The sequence below is a fragment of the Siphateles boraxobius genome, unplaced genomic scaffold (genome assembly GCF_051911475.1).
Source record: "Siphateles boraxobius isolate OS27281-9 unplaced genomic scaffold, OSU_SipBor_1 111, whole genome shotgun sequence".
In the NCBI taxonomy this organism is placed as follows: domain Eukaryota; kingdom Metazoa; phylum Chordata; class Actinopteri; order Cypriniformes; family Leuciscidae; genus Siphateles; species Siphateles boraxobius.
Genome location: NW_027508713.1, coordinates 1,708,145 through 1,732,416, shown reverse-complemented (window position 1 = coordinate 1,732,416; position 24,272 = coordinate 1,708,145). Strand labels below are relative to the sequence as shown.

Sequence of the window (24,272 nt, the reverse complement as noted above, 5' to 3'; positions counted from 1 at the left end):
ACTGTAAAGCTGCTTTGAAACAATCTATATTGTTAAAAGCGCTATAAAAATGAAGGTGACGACTTTTTAAATGATCATTTTGATCATATTATCATCTCATAAATACTTTTCAAGTCAATTGAATAAGTAACTATTGTATATTTTTAATCACAGTTATGCTGTTGCGTGGGATATCAGCATAAATAAAAGCAGAAGAAAGAAAATCAGAAGCTGTTTGTTTTTACTTGAGAGATTCTCACCAAATCGGCCAAATTGTCTTGTATTTCACCAAGTAAATAAAGCTAGGACCATAAACAATGTTTGCATTGTGAATCCCATTTCCTGCATTTACATACATTTAGGAACAATGGTGATACAAAATCCAGGGAATAATTTGATTATAGTGATAAATTCTGCCAAAAAGAATAGTAGGCTATGTATAAGAAAAATATTACTTTCTTTATTGTTTAATTGGGGCCGATCGCCAAGACTTCAGAGAATAATTTTATAAAGTAAAAAATGTTAGCTATTCATGTTTTGTGTGTAAATCAAATGTAAATAATGTGAGACTCAATTTCCACTGTAATGTAGAAACAGCATAAAGGCAGTATATTTTAAATAATTGTTTAATGGCATCTTTTTATGAATGAAGGCCAGTATCATTGATATTAATATAGCTAGCCTACTGATGTCTCGATCATCTTTGCTTAGGGCACCAAAATGGCTAGCAGCAAATGGCTATACCGATCGCAAACTTTTGAACGGCAGTATATATATATATATATATATATATATATATATATATATATATATATATATATATATATATATATATATATATACACACACACACACACACATTCCACAAAAACAGGTTTACATAAGAAGAGCGAAAGATCACATAAAATAACGGTTTTAAGGCGCAGCTTAGGGAAGGGCCAGTTGAAGCCTAAATTACCTGACACATAGGCTATTGTATTTCACTACGCCTCTTGAGTATTACTAAACTATTTTATGTAGGTATATAATGGGATAAGGTTAAAGTGATAATTAGCTGTTCCAACGCCCCATCCTTTTGTTTGTGTGTGCGTTTTTTTTATTGCATAACATAACAATAACAACATACACATACAGAGAATACAACTATTTATATCATAAAAACGAAATAAAAAACTAATAAAATAAAAACAAAAATTATAGAGGGTATAACTTACAAACAATTCCAAAAAGAAAAGGATTCAAAAAGTCTATACATCCGTTTCGCTTTTTATATTTCTTGCATCTTTTAACGCCTCTAACGCCCCACCCGTTACCCTTTCGGTCTAGTATTTGATTGACACCAGCAGTGGCCAATAGGAACGCGCGGTTTGCACACAAGGGCTGTTCTTTATAAGTTTATGGTGGTCTGCTGACCGGATAGGAAAACTTTCTGCCTGCCTTAGTTTTTCTCTGTCTGACAACTGGAGTTTGACATCTTGAGTCGGTTTTGTTCGTGTTAAAGCAGTTTATTTTGAGTCAGCGAGTTATGAAGTGATCGGTTGAGTATCTCTAGGTTTAGACCGAAGCTAGTCATGGGGAACCGCGGGATGGAGGACTTGATTCCCCTGATTAATAAACTGCAGGACGCCTTCAGCTCCATCGGCCAGAGCTGTAACCTGGAGCTGCCGCAGATCGCGGTGGTGGGCGGCCAGAGCGCCGGGAAGAGCTCGGTGCTGGAGAACTTCGTGGGCAGGTGACCGTGGCTTCGACATGAAAACACAGTCTTTTGTGTAAACAACACTGAAATATGACACATACTTATTTCAATTTGAGAGAAAAATGTACTTGAACTTGAAAATGTGTGCCCTAGCATTAAACTCAAATGGTCCGTTGAAGCGTTCAGTGATCATGATAATGTCACTGCTAGTCAAAAATTAACCATTTCACAGTGTTGCTGTGCTCTAAAAGTGATAGTTAACTCAAAAATTAACATTTAAAGGCCCGTTCACACAAATAACTATCGAAACATAGACCGGTAACAGGCTAACAGAACAGAGGAACGATATAGTTGGAACCACTTTATCAACGTATTTTTTTTTTCCAGCTGATAAACAATACAAATATTGACAGCCAATCAGAATCCAGCTCTCGGTCATTTAAAGCGGCAGAACACAAACACTTCTGAGAGCGCTTTATATAAACATGATATCGTTTTAGTTAAAGGCATAGTTATCGTTGTTGTTGTAAATTGTGAAAGGATAGTTCACTCAAAAATGTTATTCCAAACCTGTTAACGTTAGAATGTCCTCCTTCTGCTGAACACAAAAAAATATATTTTGAAAGAATATGGGTAGCCAAACAGTTGATGGACCCCATTGAGTTCCATAGTATGGAAAGAAATGCTATGAAAGTCAATGGTTATCATTTACCGAGACATTTCACGCAGATCTTTTACCATACGATAACAATAATTAATAGTGACCACCATGTCATACTCCAAAAAGAATCACAACCGTAGTCTAGATGTCTCATTTTAAAGGGAGAATGACAGGATACGGGTTTGGAAGGACTGAGTGTGAGTGAATGAAGATGTAATCGGTGTATCACTGCAGATCATGAGCGTCTTCATCCTTCAGAGGCTTAAATGTGTTGATTTCTGTTTCTGAATGGCTCACTAAGAACAAACCACATCTAACTGTGTGATTGAGACCGATTTCAGCGTGTGTGGACTTGACATCTTCAGGATTGCTGCTCAAGCAACAGGAAGAGCAACACACACACACACACACACACACACACACACACACACACACACACACACACACACACACACACACACACACACACACACACACACACACACACGTGTTAGCTTCTATTTATAGGCTATATGCATGGAGGCTTTGGTCTGGGAAGTGAAAAACAATATTTCCTCTTTTTTTGAGGGTGTGTGTTTTCAGTATGTACTTTGATGAATCAGAGAATTATGCTGTCATTCTATCATTTCATAAACGAACAAACCTTTCATTGAGAGAGGACATTTTTTAATTAATTGTTTTGCAAAGAGTTGCGCAAAATTTTCTTTTGGGTGCTTTTTGTATATTTTATTGCATTTAAATGCCACAGAAGCTGACATTGCGTTAAACAACAAGAAAACAAAAAGTTCATGTTTTTAATCCATAGTAATGTTCATCCATCCCTGTTTCTCTGTCATTCAGAGACTTTCTCCCGCGAGGATCCGGCATCGTCACTCGCAGGCCTCTGATTCTCCAGCTAGTCAACAGTAAAGCAGGTAAAACACGCATTACACCTTCTGAACATCGAATCTCTCACACTTACAGGTGTGTTCACGCTTTTCGAACACTCGAAGTGATTACCTGTTAATTTACGTCATGTCTTCAGGGCTGCCGAAAATTATATCACAATATTGCAATAATGCATAATGATGATGCTGAAAATTCAGCTTTGCATCACGTGAATAAATTACATTTTATATTATAAATAATATATATAATATATTCACATCGAAAATATTTGTTTTAAATAATAAAAATTGCACTTTTTTTAATGCATTTTTAGTAACTTCTTTCAAAAACAATAAAAACAGTATTTTTTTGTATAATATATAAAAACAAAAGAAAAATGACTAAAACTTTAACTAAAATTAAAAGGAATACAGAAAATAAAAATTCTAAATATTAATATTTGTTTTAAAAATCAATAATATTTCACGTTTTTTACTGCATTTTTTTAGCCTTGGTGAGCCAAAGTGACTTCTTTCAAAAACAATAAAAACAGTATTTTTTCCAAACGCTAGTGTATAATATATATTTTTTTAAAATGTGAAAAAAATTCTGAATCTTTAACTAAAATAAAAATTGTAAATATTATTAACTTTAACATAGTGTATTAATGTCTCTCTGTTTCTCCAGAATACGCCGAGTTCCTGCACTGTAAGAGCCGTAAGTTCGTGGACTTTGACGAGGTTCGGCTGGAGATCGAGGCCGAGACGGAACGAATCACCGGATCTAATAAGGGAATCTCTTCGGTGCCCATTAACCTGCGCGTCTACTCGCCGAACGGTAACTTCAAGCTCACTTCCACAACAAACAATCTCTCTCTGTTGTTGCTGCAGTTAAACGTCACATTTCCATAGATACGTTATGTGTGGCTGTGTATTTATAGGATAAGGACATTTGAACCGTATTAATCTAACTTTGCAATATCAAGACAGTTATTGAACTGATCTGAATCAACATAATGACGCTTATAACCGCTCCTCTCTGTCAGTGCTGAATCTGACGCTGATCGATCTCCCCGGCATGACGAAGGTGGCGGTGGGAGACCAGCCGACGGACATCGAGTTCCAGATCCGGTGAGAGCTGTGGGGTTGATGGCCTACAGGACCCGGTTGAAACAATGGCTACATTTACATGCAACCAAATAATAGTTAGTAATGGGATTGCCGGCTCAATCGCACTGAAATCCTTCATGTAAAACACCTTAATCGATCCAATTGAGCTCGATACGAATAAGATTTCGATCGGATAGAAAGGGCTGGTTTATTCCTTTTCTAATCCGATTGAGAGAACATGGAAACACTCGGATCGGATTGAAAACAGAAACTTAAAGGACTGCGCATGTGCAATGACGTAGAAATAGCGTAATGACGTAGAAATAGCGTAATGATGTAGAAATAACGTAATGATGTAGAAACAACGTAATGATGTAGAAATAACGTAATGATGTTGAAAAAGCGTAATGACGTAGAAATAACGTAATGACGTTGAAATAGCGTAATGATGTAGAAATAACGTAATGATGTAGAAATAGCGTAATGATGTAGAAATAACGTAATGACGTTGAATTAGCGTAATGATGTAGAAATAACGTAATGATGTAGAAATAGCGTAATGACGTAGAAATAACGTAATGACGTTGAAATAGCGTAATGATGTAGAAATAACGTAATGATGTAGAAATAACGTAATGATGTAGAAATAGCGTAATGATGTAGAAATAACGTAATGACGTAGAAATAGCGTAATGACGTAGAAATAACGTAAACACTCGGATCGGATTGAAAACAGAAACTTAAAGGACTGCGCATGTGCAATGACGTAGAAATAGCGTAATGACGTAGAAATAGCGTAATGATGTAGAAATAACGTAATGATGTAGAAATAACGTAATGATGTAGAAATATCGTGATGATGTAGAAATAACGTAATGATGTTGAAAAAGCGTAATGACGTAGAAATAACGTAATGACGTTGAAATAGCGTAATGATGTAGAAATAACGTAATGATGTAGAAATAGCGTAATGATGTAGAAATAACGTAATGACGTAGAAATAGCGTAATGACGTAGAAATAACGTAATGACGTTGAAATTGCGTGATGACTTAGAAATAACGTAATGACGTTGAAATTGCGTAATGATGTAGAAATAGCGTAATGACGTTGAAATAGCGTAATGATGTAGAAATAACGTAATGACGCTGAAATAGCGTAATGACGTAGAAATAACGTAATGACGTTGAAATAGCGTAATGATGTAGAAATAACGTAATGACGTTGAAATAGCGTAATGATGTGGAAATAACGTAATGACGTTGAAATAGCGTAAGGACGTAGAAATAACGTAATGACGTTGAAATGGTGTAATGATGTAGAAATAACGTAATGACGTTGAAATAGCATAATGACGTAGAAATAACGTAATGACGTTGAAATATCGTAATGATGTAGAAATAGCGTAAGGACGTAGAAATAACGTAATGACGTTGAAATAGCGTAAGGACGTAGAAATAACGTAATGACGTTGAAATGGTGTAATGATGTAGAAATAACGTAATGACGTTGAAATAGCATAATGACGTAGAAATAACGTAATGACGTTGAAATATCGTAATGATGTAGAAATAACGTAATAACGTTGAAATAGCGTAATGATGTAGAAATAACGTAATGACGTTGAAATAGCGTAATGATGTAGAAATAGCGTAATGACGTTGAAAGCGTAATGATGTAGAAATAGCGTAATGACGTAGAAAGCGTAATGATGTAGAAATAGCGTAATGAATGATGTAGAAATAGCGTAATGACGTTGAAATAGCGTAATGATGTAGAAATAGTGTAATGACGTTGAAAGCGTAATGATGTAGAAATAGCGTAATGACGTTGAAAGCGAAATGATGTAGAAATAGCGTAATGATGTAGAAATAGCGTAATGATGTAGAAATAGCGTAATGATGTAGAAATAGCGTAATGATGTTGAAATAGCGTAATGATGTAGAAATAACTTAATGACGCTGAAATAGTATAAGGACGTAGAAATAACGTAATGACGTAGAAATAACGTAATGACGTTGAAATAGCGTAATGATGTTGAAATAGCGTAATGATGTAGAAATAACTTAATGACGCTGAAATAGTATAAGGACGTAGAAATAACGTAATAACGTAGAAATAACGTAATGACGTTGAAATAGCGTAATGATGTAGAAATAGCGTAATGACGTTGAAAGCGTAATGATGTAGAAATAGCGTAATGACGTTGAAAGCGAAATGATGTAGAAATAGCGTAATGATGTAGAAATAGCGTGATGACGTAGAAATAACGTAATGACGTAGAAATAACGTAATGACGTAGAAATAACGTAATGACGTAGAAATAGCGTAATGACGTAGAAATAACGTAATGACGTAGAAATAACGTAATGACGTAGAAATAACGTAATGACGTAGAAATAACGTAATGATGTAGAAATAGCGTAATGATGTAGAAATAGCGTGATGACGTAGAAATAACGTAATGACGTAGAAATAACGTAATGACGTAGAAATAGCGTAATGACGTAGAAATAGCGTAATGACGTAGAAATAACGTAATGACGTAGAAATAACGTAATGACGTAGAAATAACGTAATGACGTTGAAATAGCGTAATGACGTAGAAATAGCGTAATGACGCGCTGAACGAGCTGTTCCTCCTGTTGAATAAAGTGTCATGAGTGTCTCGTCCTCCTATAATCCTGCTTTCTCTGCGTGTGTGAAGTGGAGCAGGACGACGGCCACCAGTGTTCGCTTCACACTCTCACACACACAGAACTGGTTTTGGCCATTTTTATTGCATTATAAATATAAGCAGCGGCACAACGGCTCATACGCTCATTATCTCCTAATTATGACCAGAAATGGATAAATATTAAGTCTGCTGTTTAAAACAAATAAAGAAACCTATGTAGGAAAATAGTTATTATGCGCAAACAACAGGAAACTGTATATTCGTGAAGTGAGCGCATGTCAAAAAAATGTTATGTCATATCAGACATATAAACAAACACATCAACCTGATCACATGTTTAGCGTTCATGTAAACATTACATTCAGATTCATCAATCGCAGTGAATTCAGTCCGATTGAAACAAAAGTTGTGCATGTAAACGTAGCCACTGACGCCTCTTCTCCGTATGTGTGTGTGTGTGTGTGTGTGATCAGAGACATGCTGCTGCAGTTCATCTCCAGAGAGAACTGCCTGATCCTGGCCGTCACGCCGGCCAACACCGACCTCGCCAACTCTGACGCGCTGAAGATCAGCAAAGAGGTCGATCCTCAGGGTGAGACACGCGGAGCGCTGTGAACAAACGATCTTCCAGTAGCGTTCGTTCAGAGTTATCTGTTCACAAAATGTTATTTATACATACAGGGTTAGTACAAGGTGCTTAAAGTGCTTGAAGTAAAATGTAAGTCCTGGAAAACCACTGAAAACAGACTTATTTATGAAAAGGTACTTAAAAAGTGCTTGAATTATTAAAACACAGGATATGTGAAATTAGTGTTTCATTTTATCGATAAGACAATCTTTTCGCACAATTTTAACGCTGCAGCTCGTCTGATATAGACAGAGCCATTTTGCATGGCTATGAGTGTGATATTGCTCTTATAAATATTTGAGTATATGATACAGCTTTCATTCTTCAGGTCAATCATATATTCATGGTTGGGGGGGGGGGCAGTTTGAATGAGGGAAGCGAAATCTTTGTCATAATATCCTTTCAATGGTAACTGCACTTTATTTGTGCTACCATTTTGTTTTATTAGCTTTTTAGAATTTGAAAGATAATAAAGGTATTGTTTGATAAGCGAAATCTCTAATTGAAGTCCTTCAAAACCAAAAAATTAGTGCTTGAAAAGTCCCTGAAAGTCCTGGAATTTAATTTTACAGTATCTGTACGAACACTGTATAGTTTTATTTCGGACACGTTTCAGTTGGACATTTTTTAAATGTTACTACTCGTTTCAGAATGTTCAGAGAACATTCAAAAGTAACATTCCATAATGTTTGCAAAATGGAATGTTCACATAACTAAGAAAAAACGTTTTCAAAACATTTAAAATAAACATTTAAAAAACATTTTCTGAGATCGTTCAGAAATTTTATGAGAATGTTAGCTAAAAAAATAGTTGGGTAGGGATGTGATTGAGGAACCAACCTCCCTCTTGACCTTTGACCTCTGCCCTGCAGGTCTCCGCACCATCGGAGTGATGACCAAACTGGACCTGATGGATGAAGGAACGGACGCCAGAGACATCCTGGAGAACAAGCTTCTGCCGCTGCGCAGAGGTGCTGCACACCTGGGGTTATAGAGAGACAGAACTAAAACCAACAAAAATATGTTGTAAATATTGAGTAAAATGTAATATGAAAAACTAGCTAGTTGCCAAGGCAACATTTCTCATGTTCATTTAGTGTAACTTGATGTACTAAAATAACTCAAACTGAAATAAACTTGAAAAAATTAAAACTATATAGTCCTTAAAAACGGACAAAAGCTCAAAAAAACCTCAAACTGAAATAAACTTAATGAATAAATCAAAACTACCAAAATTGCTAAATTGCAATCAACAAAATTGCTAAAATGTTAACTAAAATTCAAATGAAAAAGACAACATAAAATTAAAACCTAATAGGGGGCAACTCAATACATTTTATTTTAAACAATAACTTATTAACGGTTAAAGTGAGCGACGTGGCTGTTGATCGACGGTCGTTAGACTGCTTTTTTTCAGCTTATCTTTAAAGTTATGTGTAACCGTGGAATTCCTGGTGGAAAGACGTCATTACCCGTGATGATGACGGAAAATCCCACCAATCAGAAAGTCGGAACAAGCGAAACGCGACAAAAGATCTCATTAGCCCCGCCCACTCCCAGGAATTTTGGGGGATTTAATGATGTGATCGAGTTGATCTCTCTGCGCTCCCAAAATACTTCATTCTGGTAAAAATTTATGGAAAAAATACTTCAGGAACCCGCGCAGCTGAAAAAGGGGGCAGGCGCTAATGCACTGTATATATAATATTGACAAAAAATATAATAGTATATCAGTAGATATGTTTTCATCCACCAGTATTAAGCAGATTTTGGGATATCACAAAAAAAATCACTGGATGGAAACACATAAACTACTATAGCAATATTTACCAAAGAAATTCTTCATAAACCTCATATGAGTTTGCCTCAGCGTCAGCTGTGATTGGATAATTGGACTAGCCAGTGGACCAATGGCGTCGCAGCATCTCTAATGTTGGTTTGGTGTTTCTGAAAAGGTGGAGTCAAAGTGTGAGTGTCAAATGATGGAGGGAACAACAGCCCAAATGCAGAAACTTACACTTTTATTACTGATATTTTGCACCAGTTTCACAGGAAGTGACGATTTTGTTTTCTTAAACACATAGGATGGAAACGCTGCTCATGCCATACGTTTATAATAAGTTAAATTCGCAACTTTGGATGGAAACACAGCTATTGTGTTGTTCTGTTATCAGTGATGCGGTCTGTGTGTGTGTGTGTGTGTGTGTATAGGTTATATTGGTGTGGTGAACCGCAGTCAGAAGGACATCGACGGCAGAAAGGACATCCGAGCGGCTCTGGCGGCCGAGAGAAAGTTCTTCCTGTCTCACCCGGCGTACAGACACATAGCGGAGCGTATGGGCACACCGTACCTGCAGAAAACACTCAACCAGGTACTGACACCCGCAGGACACGTTTCAGCTGCTCCTTTAAAGGGGGAGGGCTGTATAATGCCCTTTTAACAAGATGTAAAGTAAGTTTCTGATGTCCCCAGAGTGTGTGTGTATTTTGCGCTCAAAACATCCCACAGATATTTTTTTTATAACATGTTAAAATTGTCACTTTTTGAGGTTGAGCAAAAACACAAAAACACATTTTTGTCTGTCCCTTTACATGCAAATGAGCTGCTGCTCCCGGCACAGGGGGCGGAGCTTCAAGAGCTTGTGTGTGTGAAATTTTTTCAAACTTTTAGTCTTTTATGTTCAAACTGGAGTCAGACAAAGATGGAGAGGTGACAACATGTAGACAACATTTCTGAATTGTTAGTTGATAAATTTATGTAGCTTATGTGGAGTTATCTTCTAGTCATTGATTAGCATATTCTGTCTTGATCATCTATAAATCGTGTTCTGGGGGCGGGGTTTATGTAAATTTAAAGGCTTGTGATGTCACTAACCTGTGAAGAAGCTTGTTGTACCGGTCGTTTGTAGCGATTTCTGTAAAAGAAAATCTCTCCCTTTGCTTTGAACTTTGAGCGCTGTAACTTTGCAGATGTTGTTTATGCTCAAACAGCAACATTACACACTAACTAAAGTTAGAAAAGTGAAATCATAATCAACCAGCCCTTTAAACACACCGTTTCTATCGACTCTTTCCAGCAACTGACGAACCACATCCGGGACACGCTGCCGGCGCTGCGCAGTAAACTGCAGAGTCAGCTGCTGTCTCTGGAGAAGGAGGTGGACGAATACAAGAACTTCAAACCAGACGATCCCGCGCGCAAAACCAAAGCACTGCTGCAGTGAGACACCAGCACGATAACTTCTCTGCAGTTTTATTAACATCATCATATTACATATCGTGATACAGTCCTGTATAGGGTTGGGTATCGAGAACCGGTTTAAAACTTGTCAAAATTTTTGCACTTGAATGGATGAATACACACACAAATATGTCAAAATATCCTCGTAAACACAATCAGGTATGTTTTAAAGTGAACATAAACAGTTGAGAAAGAAAAGGCGTGTGTATCAGTATAGTGGATCCGTGCAGCTCTTAAAGTGACAGCACCCTTATATTCCTGCTCCCGTCTCCATAATGACAAAAGACAAAAAGGAAATTCACTCGCTGTTCTTGACTGAATAACTTTTGTAACTATATTTGTAATGTATATTTTATTTATAAAGTGTAGTGTTATTGTACGTTAGATTACCGTTTCTGTATCTCAATACCTGAAAATCTTAAAAAACTGTTTTTTAAATTGTATCTTTCAGTTGTGTTTATTAGTGCGATTGCTGATTTTTTTTTATTTGTTCTTTTTAAATTACCTAGTGTTTACTTGTCTTTAATAATGCTTCAAATTTATAGTACTTAGGCTAGTTGTTTTCGCTATGGTATTTTTAAACCATATAAGCAAAAGTTTCTTGTGTAAGTGTTTAGTCTGTTCCTGGCATTCAGCCAGAATAAAAATGTTTTGCATAAATAAATGTAAATTATTTTTTTTAACCTTATTGGAATCGAAATTATGAATCGATATGAATCGGACTTGATGAGCAGAATTTGAATCGTTAAAATTAAAACGATACACAACCTTAGTCCTATATCACTCAAACTTTTTCTTCTATTTGTCAATTATAGACAAAAATGAGTGTGAATAGAGGAGACCACATGCATTAAACAACTCTCTCTGTGTGTGTGTGTGTGTGTGTGTGTGTGTGTGTGTGTGTGTGTGTGTGTGTGTGTGTGTGTGTGTGTGTGTGTGTGTGTGTGTGTGTGTGTGTGTGTGTGTGTAGGATGGTGCAGCAGTTCGGCGTGGACTTCGAGAAGCGGATCGAGGGCTCTGGCGATCAGGTGGACACGCTTGAACTCTCGGGCGGCGCACGAATCAACCGCATCTTCCACGAGCGCTTCCCTTTTGAGCTTGTTAAGGTGCGTTAGCCTCGTTTATTCACTAGGCTTGACTTTATGTGTGGTTTCGCTGGAGTCTCACTAGCTGATTTACAAGATGTGCATGTCTCTGTTAATGGATCTTCATTTTCAATCAAATCAAATATGTTGTAGAGCTGCATGATTAATCGTTAAAAGATGGCGATATCGATTCAAACATCCACGTGATCTTATTCCTAATTGACAGTGATTCGTCTCTGTCTATTAAACCATTGACAAAATCACAGTGACCATTCAGATCTGCGTTCTGATTCAGAGAGAGCCGACGTGTAGAAACACAAACTGCCTTTTCAATCACACAGTATCATTATTTCTGTCTTACAATCATTCATATTATCACAGAAGTAATATGTGTATTACTTGGAAGTAATACTTGGATAAAAGCTTATATATAAATGAATATAAACACCAATGTCTACAGTAGTGATCAAAATAGAGCAAATCACCTTTTGAAAGTAACTTGACGCTTCAAATAAAGATTATTACATAATTACACCAGTAGGTGGCGACAAGTGACTGTTAAAAAATGACTGTGTCATTTAATCATTAATTCAAGAGATTCGATCAAAAACACTGATTCATCCAGTAATGAAACAAATTAAGCCTTTATGAGTGAGTCGTTGAATCATTCACTCAACCCAATTAAAAATAATAATTTATCATAGACTGCAGCATTTAACAATTTGTCTGAACCTCTAGTAAATCACATGTGTGTAGTTGTCTGTACAGAAGCATGATCTCTATTTTAAACCAGAAAAATCGTGATTCTTACTTCATCCAGATTCGTGCAGCTCTGATATATAATGGTAGAAGTTATATTTTCAGCAAACATTTCCTTTTAATACCATAACACAGTAGATAAATGTGTTTGTTTGTGTGTGTGTGTGTGTGTGTTTAGATGGAGTTTGATGAGAAGGAGTTGAGGAGAGAGATCAGTTACGCCATCAAGAACATTCATGGAGTCAGGCAAGAACACACAGACACGTGCACTCGCTTCAGGAACATCATTCACTCAGTTATTAAACTCCTATATCACACATGCTGGATCATTTAGTCCTCTTTCATCGCAACTTTAAACTCTATAACATTAGAACTATTTAATCCTCTGGTGTCGGTCGCATGTCGGTCAAAAATGACAATTTTATTTTTATTTCAATGAAAGGAATGTTCCATATTTTTTTAGATAATGTTTTTTTAGTTATTTTTTAGGGGTTTTTATGGTACTACATTTTATTTACACTATTTAAAATCCATTTATTCACTTTTCGAGCTTAAAATGTTGTAAATCTTGAATGCTTGAGAGCAACAGACTTAAGTTTGATCTCTTTTTAAAAACAACACTTAACCGTTAAAGAATGAAAAGTTACAGAATTTAGTTTTTTGTTAAATAAAAATGCAGAAAAATTATATTTTAAATTTGTATATGAAATTTATTTTCAAAAAGACATTTTACTCTAAAACTTCAAGAAAATCAAAAAGATGCGTTCCAAATTTGAGCTTGATATCTAAAAAAAATTAGCATTCAGTCAGATTTTGCTTGGCTGCTTTACCAAACGCTTCCACTAGATGAAATTTGTCTCCATTAATTTCCAATGCGCTCATTTTTGACCGTGAGGAGCATAAGTGTGACTGTTTTTTTAGGACCATTTAAAGGGGTGGTTGAGTATGATTTCACTTTTCTAACTTTAGCTAGTGTGTAATGTTGCTGTTTGAGCATAGACAACATCTGCAAAGTTACGTCGCTCAACATTCAAAGCAAATGGAATTTTTTATTTTAAAGAAATCGTTTTTAACGATTTTAGGGACTTCACCACATTCCTCATGGGTTAGTGACATCAACAACCCTAAAATGTACATAAACCCCGCCCCCGGGAACACGCAGTCCATGTTGAGAAGAGGAACAGCTATTGTAGTCGAGCACATTTGTGAGTCAGCTCAAACTTTAGCATCTGTCTTTTCACATGCAATAGAAAGTCACTCTGTGTGCATCTCACAGCAGTTCCTATACGAGCGATTTATAGATTATCATGAGAGAATATGCTAATTAAAGATAGTTAACTCCACATCAGCAACATAAATTCATCAACTAACCATTCAGAGACGTCCTGTTACATTCTACATGTTGTCACTTCTTCTTGAGTCTCTCCATCTTTGTCTGACTCCGTTTTAACATTAAAGGCAGAACAGTTTCTTTCATTTTAGTGTGTGTCTGCATGAGGTAATCGCAGCTGAAACACACACAAGCTGTTAAAGCTCCGCCCTCTGTGTCGGTAGCAGCAGCTCATTTGCATTTAAAGGGCCAGACACAAAACGGTGCGTTTTTGCTAACCCGCACAAAGTGACAACTTTAACATGCTATATAAATATATCTGTGGGGTATTTTGAGCTAGAACTTCACACACACACGCTGGGCACATCAGAGGCTTATTTTACATCTTGTGAAAAAGGCATTATACCACCCCTTTAACCTTTTCAAATGATGCACATGATTTTTTTGTGTTTTCACATAGGAAGTGCCAAAACTTTTACCAAGTTTTGTACCATTCCAATGAAGTAAAACAAAACAACGCCACACATATTCAAAATGCACTTAATTCTGATTTGATGACCGACTCAAACGCACCGGCTCATTAGAGTCATGGTTTCTGTCGTCATTGCACACAGTCAGCGAGATTAGCATGGTTTTACTCTCTTTGACCGTGTGTATGTGTGTGTGTGTGACCTCAGGACGGGGCTGTTCACCCCTGACATGGCCTTCGAGGCCATCGTGAAAAAGCAGCTGATCAAGCTGAAGGAGCCGTGCCTCAAATGCATTGACCTGGTCATCCAGGAGCTCATCAATACGGTCAGGCAGTGCACACTAAAGGTAGACAAGAGAGACGCCTGAGCATGTCACGCTAATGGCTCCGCAAAGCAAAAACACGCTAGCCATGCTGCTTCAGGACGATTGACTGACTACTTCAACAAAGAAATAACGAAAACTACTCGCCTTGTTAATTACATTTCACATTAACAACACAATCTGACATGTACTGTGGCGTAAATGTCGTTTCAACACTCAAATAGTGTTAGAAAACCGCGACTAGCGGGTTAAAGTGCTGCGGTTCAAGAAAGGACGTGCGTCCGTTTAGGAACGAGGAAGTATGGAATGAATGAACAGTTATGTGCTTGTGTTTTCATCCACCCGTCCACTTTTTCCCAATATTGTGCCCTTAATTATCCCCCCAAATAACACCTGCGCTGACCCATGATCCTTCAGGACGGGGCTGTTCACCCCTGACCGGGCCTTTGAGGGCATAGTGAAAAAGCAGATTGTTAAACTGAAGGAGCCATGTCTCAAGTGTGTAGACCTGGTGGTGTCTGAAATTGCCACGCTCATCCTCAAAGGCACAGAGAAGGTAAAACATGACCGTTTCTGACAAATCCCTTCACCAATCAAATCCAGTCCCGTAACCGAACCTACTTTGATTGACAGATCCCTCAACCAATCAAATCCAGTCCCGTAACCAAACCTGCTCTGATTTACAGATCCCTCAACCAATCAAATCCAGTCCCGTAACCAAACCTACTTTGATTGACAGATCTCTCAAGCAATCAAATCCAGTCCTGTAACCAAACCTGCTTTGATTGACAGATCCCGTAACCAGTCAAATCCAGTCCCGTAACCAAACCTGCTCTGATTGAGAGATCTCTCAACCAAACAAATCCAGTCCAGTAACCAAACCTGCTCTGATTGACAGATCCCGTAACCAGTAAAATCCAGTCCCGGAACTGAACCTGCTTTGATTGACAGAACCCTCAACAATCAAATCCAGTCCTGTAACCAAACCTTTTTTGATTGACAGATCCCTTAACCAATCAAATCCAGTCCTGTAACCGAACCTGCTTTGATTGACAGATCCCTCAACCAATCAAATCCAGTCCTGTAACCAAACCTCTTTTGATTGACAGATCCCTTAACCAATCAAATCCAGTCCTGTAACCAAACCTCTTTTGATTGACAGATCCCTTAACCAATCAAATCCAATCCTGTAACCAAACCTCTTTTGATTGACAGATCCCTCAAACAATCAAATCCAGTCCTGTAACCAAACCTCTTTTGATTGACAGATCCCTTAACCAATCAAATCCAGTCCTGTAACCAAACCTCTTTTGATTGACAGATCCCTCAAACAATCAAATCCAGTCCTGTAACCAAACCTCTTTTGATTGACAGATCCCTTAACCAATCAAATCCAGTCCTGTAACCAAACCTCTTTTGATTGACAGATCCCTCAAACAATCAAATCCAGTCCTGTAACCAAACCTCTTTTGATTGACAGATCCCTTAACCAATCAAATCCAGTCCTGTAACCAAACCTCTTTTGATTGACAGATCCCTCAAACAATCAAATCCAGTCATGTAACCAAACCTCTTTTGATTGACAGATCCCTCAAACAATCAAATCCAGTCCTGTAACCAAACCTCTTTTGATTGACAGATCCCTTAACCAATCAAATCCAATCCTGTAACCAAACCTCTTTTGATTGACAGATCCCTCAAACAATCAAATCCAGTCCTGTAACCAAACCTCTTTTGATTGACAGATCCCTTAACCAATCAAATCCAGTCCTGTAACCAAACCTCTTTTGATTGACAGATCCCTTAACCAATCAAATCCAATCCTGTAACCAAACCTCTTTTGATTGACAGATCCCTCAAACAATCAAATCCAGTCCTGTAACCAAACCTCTTTTGATTGACAGATCCCTTAACCAATCAAATCCAGTCCTGTAACCAAACCTCTTTTGATTGACAGATCCCTCAAACAATCAAATCCAGTCCTGTAACCAAACCTCTTTTGATTGACAGATCCCTCAAACAATCAAATCCAGTCCTGTAACCAAACCTCTTTTGATTGGCAGATCCCTTAACCAATCAAATCCAGTCCCTGTAACCAAACCTCTTTTGATTGACAGATCCCTTAACCAATCAAATCCAGTCCTGTAACCAAACCTCTTTTGATTGACAGATCCCTTAACCAATCAAATCCAGTCCTGTAACCAAACCTCTTTTGATTGACAGATCCCTTAACCAATCAAATCCAGTCCTGTAACCAAACCTCTTTTGATTGACAGATCCCTCAAACAATCAAATCCAGTCCTGTAACCAAACCTCTTTTGATTGACAGATCCCTTAACCAATCAAATCCAGTCCTGTAACCAAACCTCTTTTGATTGACAGATCCCTTAACCAATCAAATCCAGTCCTGTAACCAAACCTCTTTTGATTGACAGATCCCTCAAACAATCAAATCCAGTCCTGTAACCAAACCTCTTTTGATTGACAGATCCCTTAACCAATCAAATCCAGTCCTGTAACCAAACCTCTTTTGATTGACAGATCCCTCAAACAATCAAATCCAATCCTGTAACCAAACCTCTTTTGATTGGCAGATCCCTTAACCAATCAAATCCAGTCCCTGTAACCAAACCTCTTTTGATTGACAGATCCCTTAACCAATCAAATCCAGTCCTGTAACCAAACCTCTTTTGATTGACAGATCCCTTAACCAATCAAATCCAGTCCTGTAACCAAACCTCTTTTGATTGACAGATCCCTCAAACAATCAAATCCAATCCTGTAACCAAACCTCTTTTGATTGACAGATCCCTCAAACAATCAAATCCAGTCCTGTAACCAAACCTCTTTTGATTGACAGATCCCTTAACCAATCAAATCCAATCCTGTAACCAAACCTCTTTTGATTGACAGATCCCTCAAACAATCAAATCCAGTCCTGTAACCAAACCTCTTTTGATTGACAGATCCCTTAACCAATCAAATCCAGTCCTGTAACCAAACCTCTTTTGATTGACAGATCCCTCAAACAATCAAATCCAGTCCTGTAACCAAACCTCTTTTGATTGGCAGATCCCTTAACCAATCAAATCCAGTCCCTGTAAAGTTCAGTGTTTGTCTGTGGTGGATGAGCTCAGCTTGTGTTTGTTTTTGCTTTGTGGGGATTATATTTACTAATCGCACACAGTCACATTCGCCGTCAGTGTTTGGTTAAAGACACATTGGTTCAGGTCTGCATGCAGTTCTACTCATCCGTGTTTATGGTTCAGGTCTGCATGCAGTTCTACTCATCCGTGTTTATTTGACGTGTTGATAAAGACTTTCTGGAGACACAGTAATGATGTGTGTGTTCCTGCTGCCGCTCTCAGTGTGTGTTTGTGTCGTAGTTGAACTCGTATCCTCAGCTGAGAGAAGAGACGGAGAGAATCGTCACCACATACGTCAGAGAGAGAGAGAGCAAAACTAAAGACCAGGTGTGTGTGTTCAGAAAACTTTCTCCTGTTATTTACTGCTTCATTTCTTTATATAACATTAATATATATTTATTTTGTTCATGTATTTATTTGTGTGTGTGTGTGTGTGTGTCGCAGGTGATGCTGCTGATCGACATCGAGCTCTCTTACATCAACACCAACCACGAGGACTTCATCGGTTTTGCCAAGTGAGTGACCTCTGACCCCTGTTGCCCTCTGACCCCTATTGACCTTTGACCCTGATTCAGTCTAATAGCAGTGTGTTTCAGCGCGCAGCACCGGAGCGCGGCAGTCAGTAAGAAGAGGGCAATGCCCAACCAGGTACAACATTATCATCCACACATACTCAACCGGCTGCCGATTGGTCTGTTCCTCCGCCTCATTAACATAGTCCCTCCCCTCGCTTCAGGTGATCCGACGCGGTTGGCTGACGATCAACATCAGCATCATGAAGGGCGGGTCCAAAGACTACTGGTTCATCCTTACCGCAGAGTCCCTGTCCTGGTACAAGGATGAGCAGGTGTGTGTGTATGAGAGAGAGCGTATGAGAGAGTGAGTGTGTGTAGATCTTTATTCTTCATCTTTTGTGAAAATAATCCCTGTGTGTGTTTGTGTTTTCCAGGAGAAAGAGAAGAAGTTCATGCTGCCTCTGGATAACCTGAAGCTGCGAGACATTGAGAAAGGGTTCATGTCCACCAAACACACCTTTGCCATTTTCAACACAGAGCAGAGGTGCGACTGAGTTTATGTTTGTGCTCGGTTCACATCTCTTCATCCGAGTGTGGGTCAATTATTACGCATATGCATACATTTAAATTTACCAACACAATGACATTGCAATAGAAACCAATGCAGATATCTCAGAAAATGAAAGAGCTGCACGGACACACAAATCGTATCTGAACAGTTGCGATACACAGTGTGGACATCAATAATTTTAGATCAGATTCCAATCGAATACACAAATAATCGGATTTGGACTGACAGTGTGAACGCAGCCTTAGTTACAAATCAGTCATAAATCTGATTTCAGATGTGTGATGTTGTAATTTTAGGAATGTGTATAAAGACCTGCGTCAGATCGAGCTGGCCTGCGACACTCAGGAAGATGTGGACAGCTGGAAGGCCTCGTTCCTGCGGGCGGGAGTCTATCCTGAGAAAGACCAGGTGACCGTCTCCCCTGAGTCTCGTCTCACCCTGAGTCTGTGTCTCACCTGTGTCTGTCTCACCCGAGTCTTACCTGTGTCTGTGTCTCATCCGAGTCTCACCTGTGTCTCACCCGAGTCTCACCTGTGTCTCACCCGAGTCTCACCTTTGTCTGTGTCTCACCCGTGTCTGTCTCATCCGAGTCACACCTGTGTCTCACCCGAGTCTCACCTTTGTCTGTTTCTCACCCGAGTCTCACCTGTGTCTGTGTCTCATCCAAGTCTCACCTGTGTCTGAGCCTCAGCTGTGTCTGTGTCTCACCCAAGTCTCACCTGTGTCTGCCACACCCGAGTCTCACCTGTGTCTCACCCGAGTCTCACCTTTGTCTGTGTCTCACCTGAGTCTCACCTTTGTCTGTCTCTCACCCGAGTCTCACCTAGGTCTGTATCTCACCCGAGTCTCACCTTTGTCTGTCTTTCACCCAAGTCTCACCTGTGTCTGTATCTCACCCGAGTCTCACTTGTGTCTCGTCTCACCCGAGTCTCACCTGTGTCTCGTCTCACCTGTGTCTGTCTCACCCGAGTCTCACCTGTGTCTGTATCTAACCCGAGTCTCACCTGTGTCTGTCTCATCCGAGTCTCACCTGTGTCTGTATCTCACCCGAGTCTCACCTGTGTCTGAGCCTCGCCTGAGTCTCAAAAGCACTCCAGTGTCAGTGACTCTCCTGAATCTCTCCAGACTCTCAGTGCTGTCTCGTCTGTGTCCAGGTGGAGAACGGGGATGGTGTGGCGGCCGACTCTCTGTCCATGGACCCTCAGCTGGAGCGGCAGGTGGAGACCATCCGAAACCTGGTGGACTCCTACATCGGCATCGTCAACAAGAGCATCCGAGACCTGATGCCCAAGGCCATCATGCACCTGATGATCAACAGCGTAAGTGTGGGCGGGGCTTACGCCATCATCTTACACTGATCACATGTCTTATAATTCACTTTAATCAGTTGTCAATCACAGAAGGTACTTCGCTTTTTCATTTTCTGTGGTTTTAGCCTTGGAGTTTTGTTTTTTTACTTTTATTTTTATTTTGTTTCGGCATTGACGTTTTCGGGTTTGTTTTATTTTATTTGTTTATATTTAGTATTTTTAGTTTGAGTTGTTTCAGTGTTTGTTTATTTTTGTTTTTATTTTATTTATTTATTTATGTTTTTTTTTGTTGTCATTCATTCTTTTATATATGTTTTGGTTTGATTTTTATTTGGAGTTTTGAGGTTTATTTATTTTTATTATTTGTAAATGTATTGTTTTATGTATTTTGTGTTGGAGTTTTGATTTTATTTTTTTTAATTAAGGACTTTTGGGGTTTATTTATTTATTTATATTATTTTTTATTTGTTTTTAGCATTGGATTATTTGAGATTTATTATTTTTTTAATATTTAGATTTTTTAAGTTTTGGGGTTTATTTATTTTATTTATTTTAAGATAATTGTTTTTGCGTTGGAGTTCTGATGTTTATTTATTAATTTCTATGTATTATTTATTTTTATGTTTTAATTTCTTAAGGACTTTCAGGGTTTATTAATTTTATTTGGTTTTATTTTTGTTGTTTCTATTATTTTGTTTAATTTATTTAATTTATGTTTTGTTTGTGTTGGACTTATGAGGTTTATTTATATTATTTTGGGGGGTTATTTCTTTTTTTATTATTGTTTTTATTATTATTTTTAGATGTATTATTTTATTCATGTTTTTTGCGTTGGCGGTTAGTTTGGGGGTTTATTTGATCCAGTCTGGCGTGTTGAAGCCGGGCTGATCGTGTCTGTGTGTGTGTGTGTGTGTGTGTGTCAGGCGAAGGAGTTCATCCACTCGGAGCTGCTGGCGTACCTGTACTCGTCCGGCGATCAGAACAGTCTGATGGAGGAGTCGGCGGATCAGGCGCAGCGACGAGACGAGATGCTACGCATGTATCACGCGCTGAAGGAGGCGCTGCTCATCATCGGGGACATCAGCACCAGCACCATATCAGCACCGGTCCCGCCTCCGGTGGACGACACCTGGATACACACCGACCCCAGGTACTGACATTCAGCTCAAGATCAGCTCTACAGTCCAACCAGACACCTGATATCAATTAAAATAATAATTACAGTGACTACCAGTAAAATCTGTAACAATTTGGGATCAAAAATTATTGAGACAGTTTGACCTGACCTTGTTTTGCTTAAGTGTTTTTTGTTTAGTTGCTAATGCACCTTTTTACACCACAGAATGAACAATGTTGAGTAAATCATGGGCTAATTTTCATTTTAGGGTGAATGATCCCTCTAACTACGAATGTCAGATCTAATTAATCCTGTGACTACTCTAGTACTAACGGAAGTGTGTCCCCGTCAGTCCCCCGTCTCAGCGAAAGCCGTCGTCGGGCGTGGCTCCGCCCCCAGGCCGGCCCCCTGCAGTGCGCGGCTCCACCGCCGGCCCACCGGCCGCGCCGCCCCTGAACCCCTCGCCTGCGTTCGGGGCTCCTCCGGTGCCGTACAGGCCCGGCCCGTCTCCAGCCGGCGCTAATGCGTTCGGGAGTGGCGCTCTGGACCCGCTGGCTCCGCCCCCTCAGGTGCCGTCCCGCCCCGCGCGCGTTCCGCCCGCTCTGCCGCCCGGCATCCCCAGGTACGACCAACACCACACAGATTTATACAGAACTTCCAATTGCCTCTATTATGAAGGCTTATGAATATTAATTATATCACCTCAAGTCCCATAACCTATTAAATATTCATGAGCCACGGATTATATGTACAGTAGTAAGACTCTAATTGGCTGACTAGCAGAAGACATTGTCTGCCAAGTTTTTTAAATTCAATTAATTATACATGCTTATTGATTATTAAAACTTAATTAAACCATTATAATGGAATCCAGAAAATTTTGGAAAAAATAAAACTGATTTCATAGGGCCCTAAAAAATTTAATTGAATCTTGAAATATATAAATTTCAATTAATTAGAAATGTGTATTAATTATTAAAATTCAATTAGATCATTCAAATGGAATCCAGAAAAAAATATAAATAATTTATATATATATATATTAAAAAAACGGAAACTGGGGAAAATAAAACCATTTCATATGGCCCTAAAAATACTAAACAATAATACATTATTGTTAAATTGTATAAATGTCATGATTTCAATTATGTAGTCTTGCTTATTGCTAAAATGTAATTTAACCATTAACAGAATCTTTAACAAAATAAAAACTGAAGAAAAAAAAATAGAATCCAGGAAAATGAAAATGGAAAACAGAATTTGGGGAAAAATAAATGACTCTAAAAATGTGTATTATGTTTTAATAAATTGTATTTAAAAATGTAATTCAGTTAATTAGACATTCTTATTGATTTCTCATTTTTTAATTTAACCATTTAAACAGAATCTTGAACAAATAAAACTGGAAAAACTTAAACTGAATTTGGGAACAAGCTAAACTGATTTCATAGTGCAGTAATACCATGATGTGTGTGTGTGTGTGTGTGTGTGTGTGTGTGTGTGTGTGTGTGTGTGTGTGTGTGTGTCTAGCAGGAGACCTCCAGCGGCTCCAAACCGGCCCACAATCATCAGACCGTCAGAACCGTCTCTGCTGGACTGAGACACTTTCAGCTCACACACTGCCAAAGCAACCAACCAACCACACACTTATACACACACACACACACACACAGACACACAGACACTAATACACAGACACTAATACACAGACACTAATACACACACTCTCTTTCACACACACTCACACTAATACACATAGGCAGAAACTAATATACACACAAACAGACACACACACACACTAATACACACACACACAGACACTAATACACACACTCTCTCACACACACTCACACTAATACACACAAGTGCATTTAAGGGCGTCAACTCAAAGTTTGATTGACACATGATTTTTGATACACTTTAAATAGTAGTTCTAGTAATTAATAAGACATTATGATTTGTTTAGATAAGCATTTCCATTGTTTTCAGGAGTTTCAGGGAACTTGTTGGGAGAACGAGCAACACTTTAAACGTATGACATCATCATCCAGCACGTACAGTCCGTTCACGCGCGCGTCTTAAACCGAGAGTGGCGTTTACAGGGACTGAGCCTCTTTAACACTCCTCCTGTGTGTTGTGTATTTATAAACGCCTCTGTTTCCTAATGATGGAGTCACATGATGTTCTCTAGCGTTCAGCACTTTAAGGGTTCAGATAACGCTCGAAACATCTCAGATTCAAGCTCTAAAGCGTGTGTGTGTTAACACAACAAACTACGCTTGATTCTGACCGTCGAGTGTTTGGCCTCAAACCGCTTCATGAAACGGCTCTGATTATGAACACTTGTTTTCCGAGAATACATCTTGAATCAAGTTTTGAGTCTTACTCAGCTTCACTTCTCAAGTACATCAGTTTTATGGATGTTTAGATATTTCTACTTGAACATGAATGCTTTTATATATCATGTATGACTGACAGGAGGTTGAAACGATGACCTTTTCCTTTCATTGGTTCTTCACTCCTTCATTGTTTTCTCTTTTTCATGAGCTTTCGCAAGGACTGCGAACAAAAGCATTAGTATCGTAAATGCAATGATTATATCAATAAAAGGGCAATTTGTTAAGCGACTGCTTTCTTTTCCCTCAGATATTCTCAGTCTGAAACCCAAAGATGTTTTGTCTGTAATGGATGTGATTGAAAAAAATGACTGACATGAAACTTCCAAAATGTGACACATTTCCAAATAAACCCAGATATGTAATTTGACACTCGAGTCTTAATTTCTATCCA

At 38.5% G+C, this 24,272-nt stretch overlaps 1 protein-coding gene across 6 annotated transcripts; it reads left to right on the top strand.

Annotated features, from left to right (window-relative positions):
* The first annotated feature begins 1,330 nt into the window (after window positions 1-1,330).
* Window positions 1,331-24,248, top strand: dnm2b (dynamin 2b). Of its 6 annotated transcripts, none has more exons than XM_077197539.1 (22): window positions 1,366-1,711; window positions 3,177-3,250; window positions 3,891-4,040; window positions 4,249-4,333; window positions 7,462-7,580; window positions 8,489-8,587; window positions 9,828-9,988; window positions 10,694-10,836; window positions 11,828-11,963; window positions 12,880-12,947; window positions 14,709-14,847; window positions 18,210-18,296; window positions 18,414-18,484; window positions 18,566-18,617; window positions 18,706-18,816; window positions 18,919-19,028; window positions 19,352-19,463; window positions 20,210-20,374; window positions 21,289-21,515; window positions 21,835-22,104; window positions 23,016-23,120; window positions 23,277-24,248. In XM_077197539.1, the coding sequence occupies exons 1-21, from the start codon at window positions 1,551-1,553 to the stop codon at window positions 23,080-23,082; spliced, it is 2,607 nt and encodes an 868-aa protein (XP_077053654.1). In that variant the 5' UTR covers window positions 1,366-1,550; the 3' UTR covers window positions 23,083-23,120; window positions 23,277-24,248. The 6 variants fall into 6 exon arrangements, with proteins under 6 accessions (XP_077053653.1, XP_077053651.1, XP_077053658.1 ...); XM_077197537.1 differs by having other exon boundaries at window positions 23,013-23,120; XM_077197540.1 differs by lacking the exon at window positions 23,277-24,248 and adding an exon at window positions 23,225-23,238.
* The last annotated feature ends 24 nt before the right edge of the window (window positions 24,249-24,272 follow it).

Excerpts from the sequence above, each read along its gene's own strand:
- dnm2b (XM_077197536.1), top strand. The coding sequence starts at position 1,551 with ATGGGGAACCGCGGGATGGAGGACTTGATTCCCCTGATTAATAAACTG. Across the intron at positions 3,251-3,890 it reads GCTAGTCAACAGTAAAGCAG|AATACGCCGAGTTCCTGCAC; the intron begins GTAAAACACGCA and ends CTGTTTCTCCAG. Across the intron at positions 7,581-8,488 it reads CAAAGAGGTCGATCCTCAGG|GTCTCCGCACCATCGGAGTG; the intron begins GTGAGACACGCG and ends TCTGCCCTGCAG.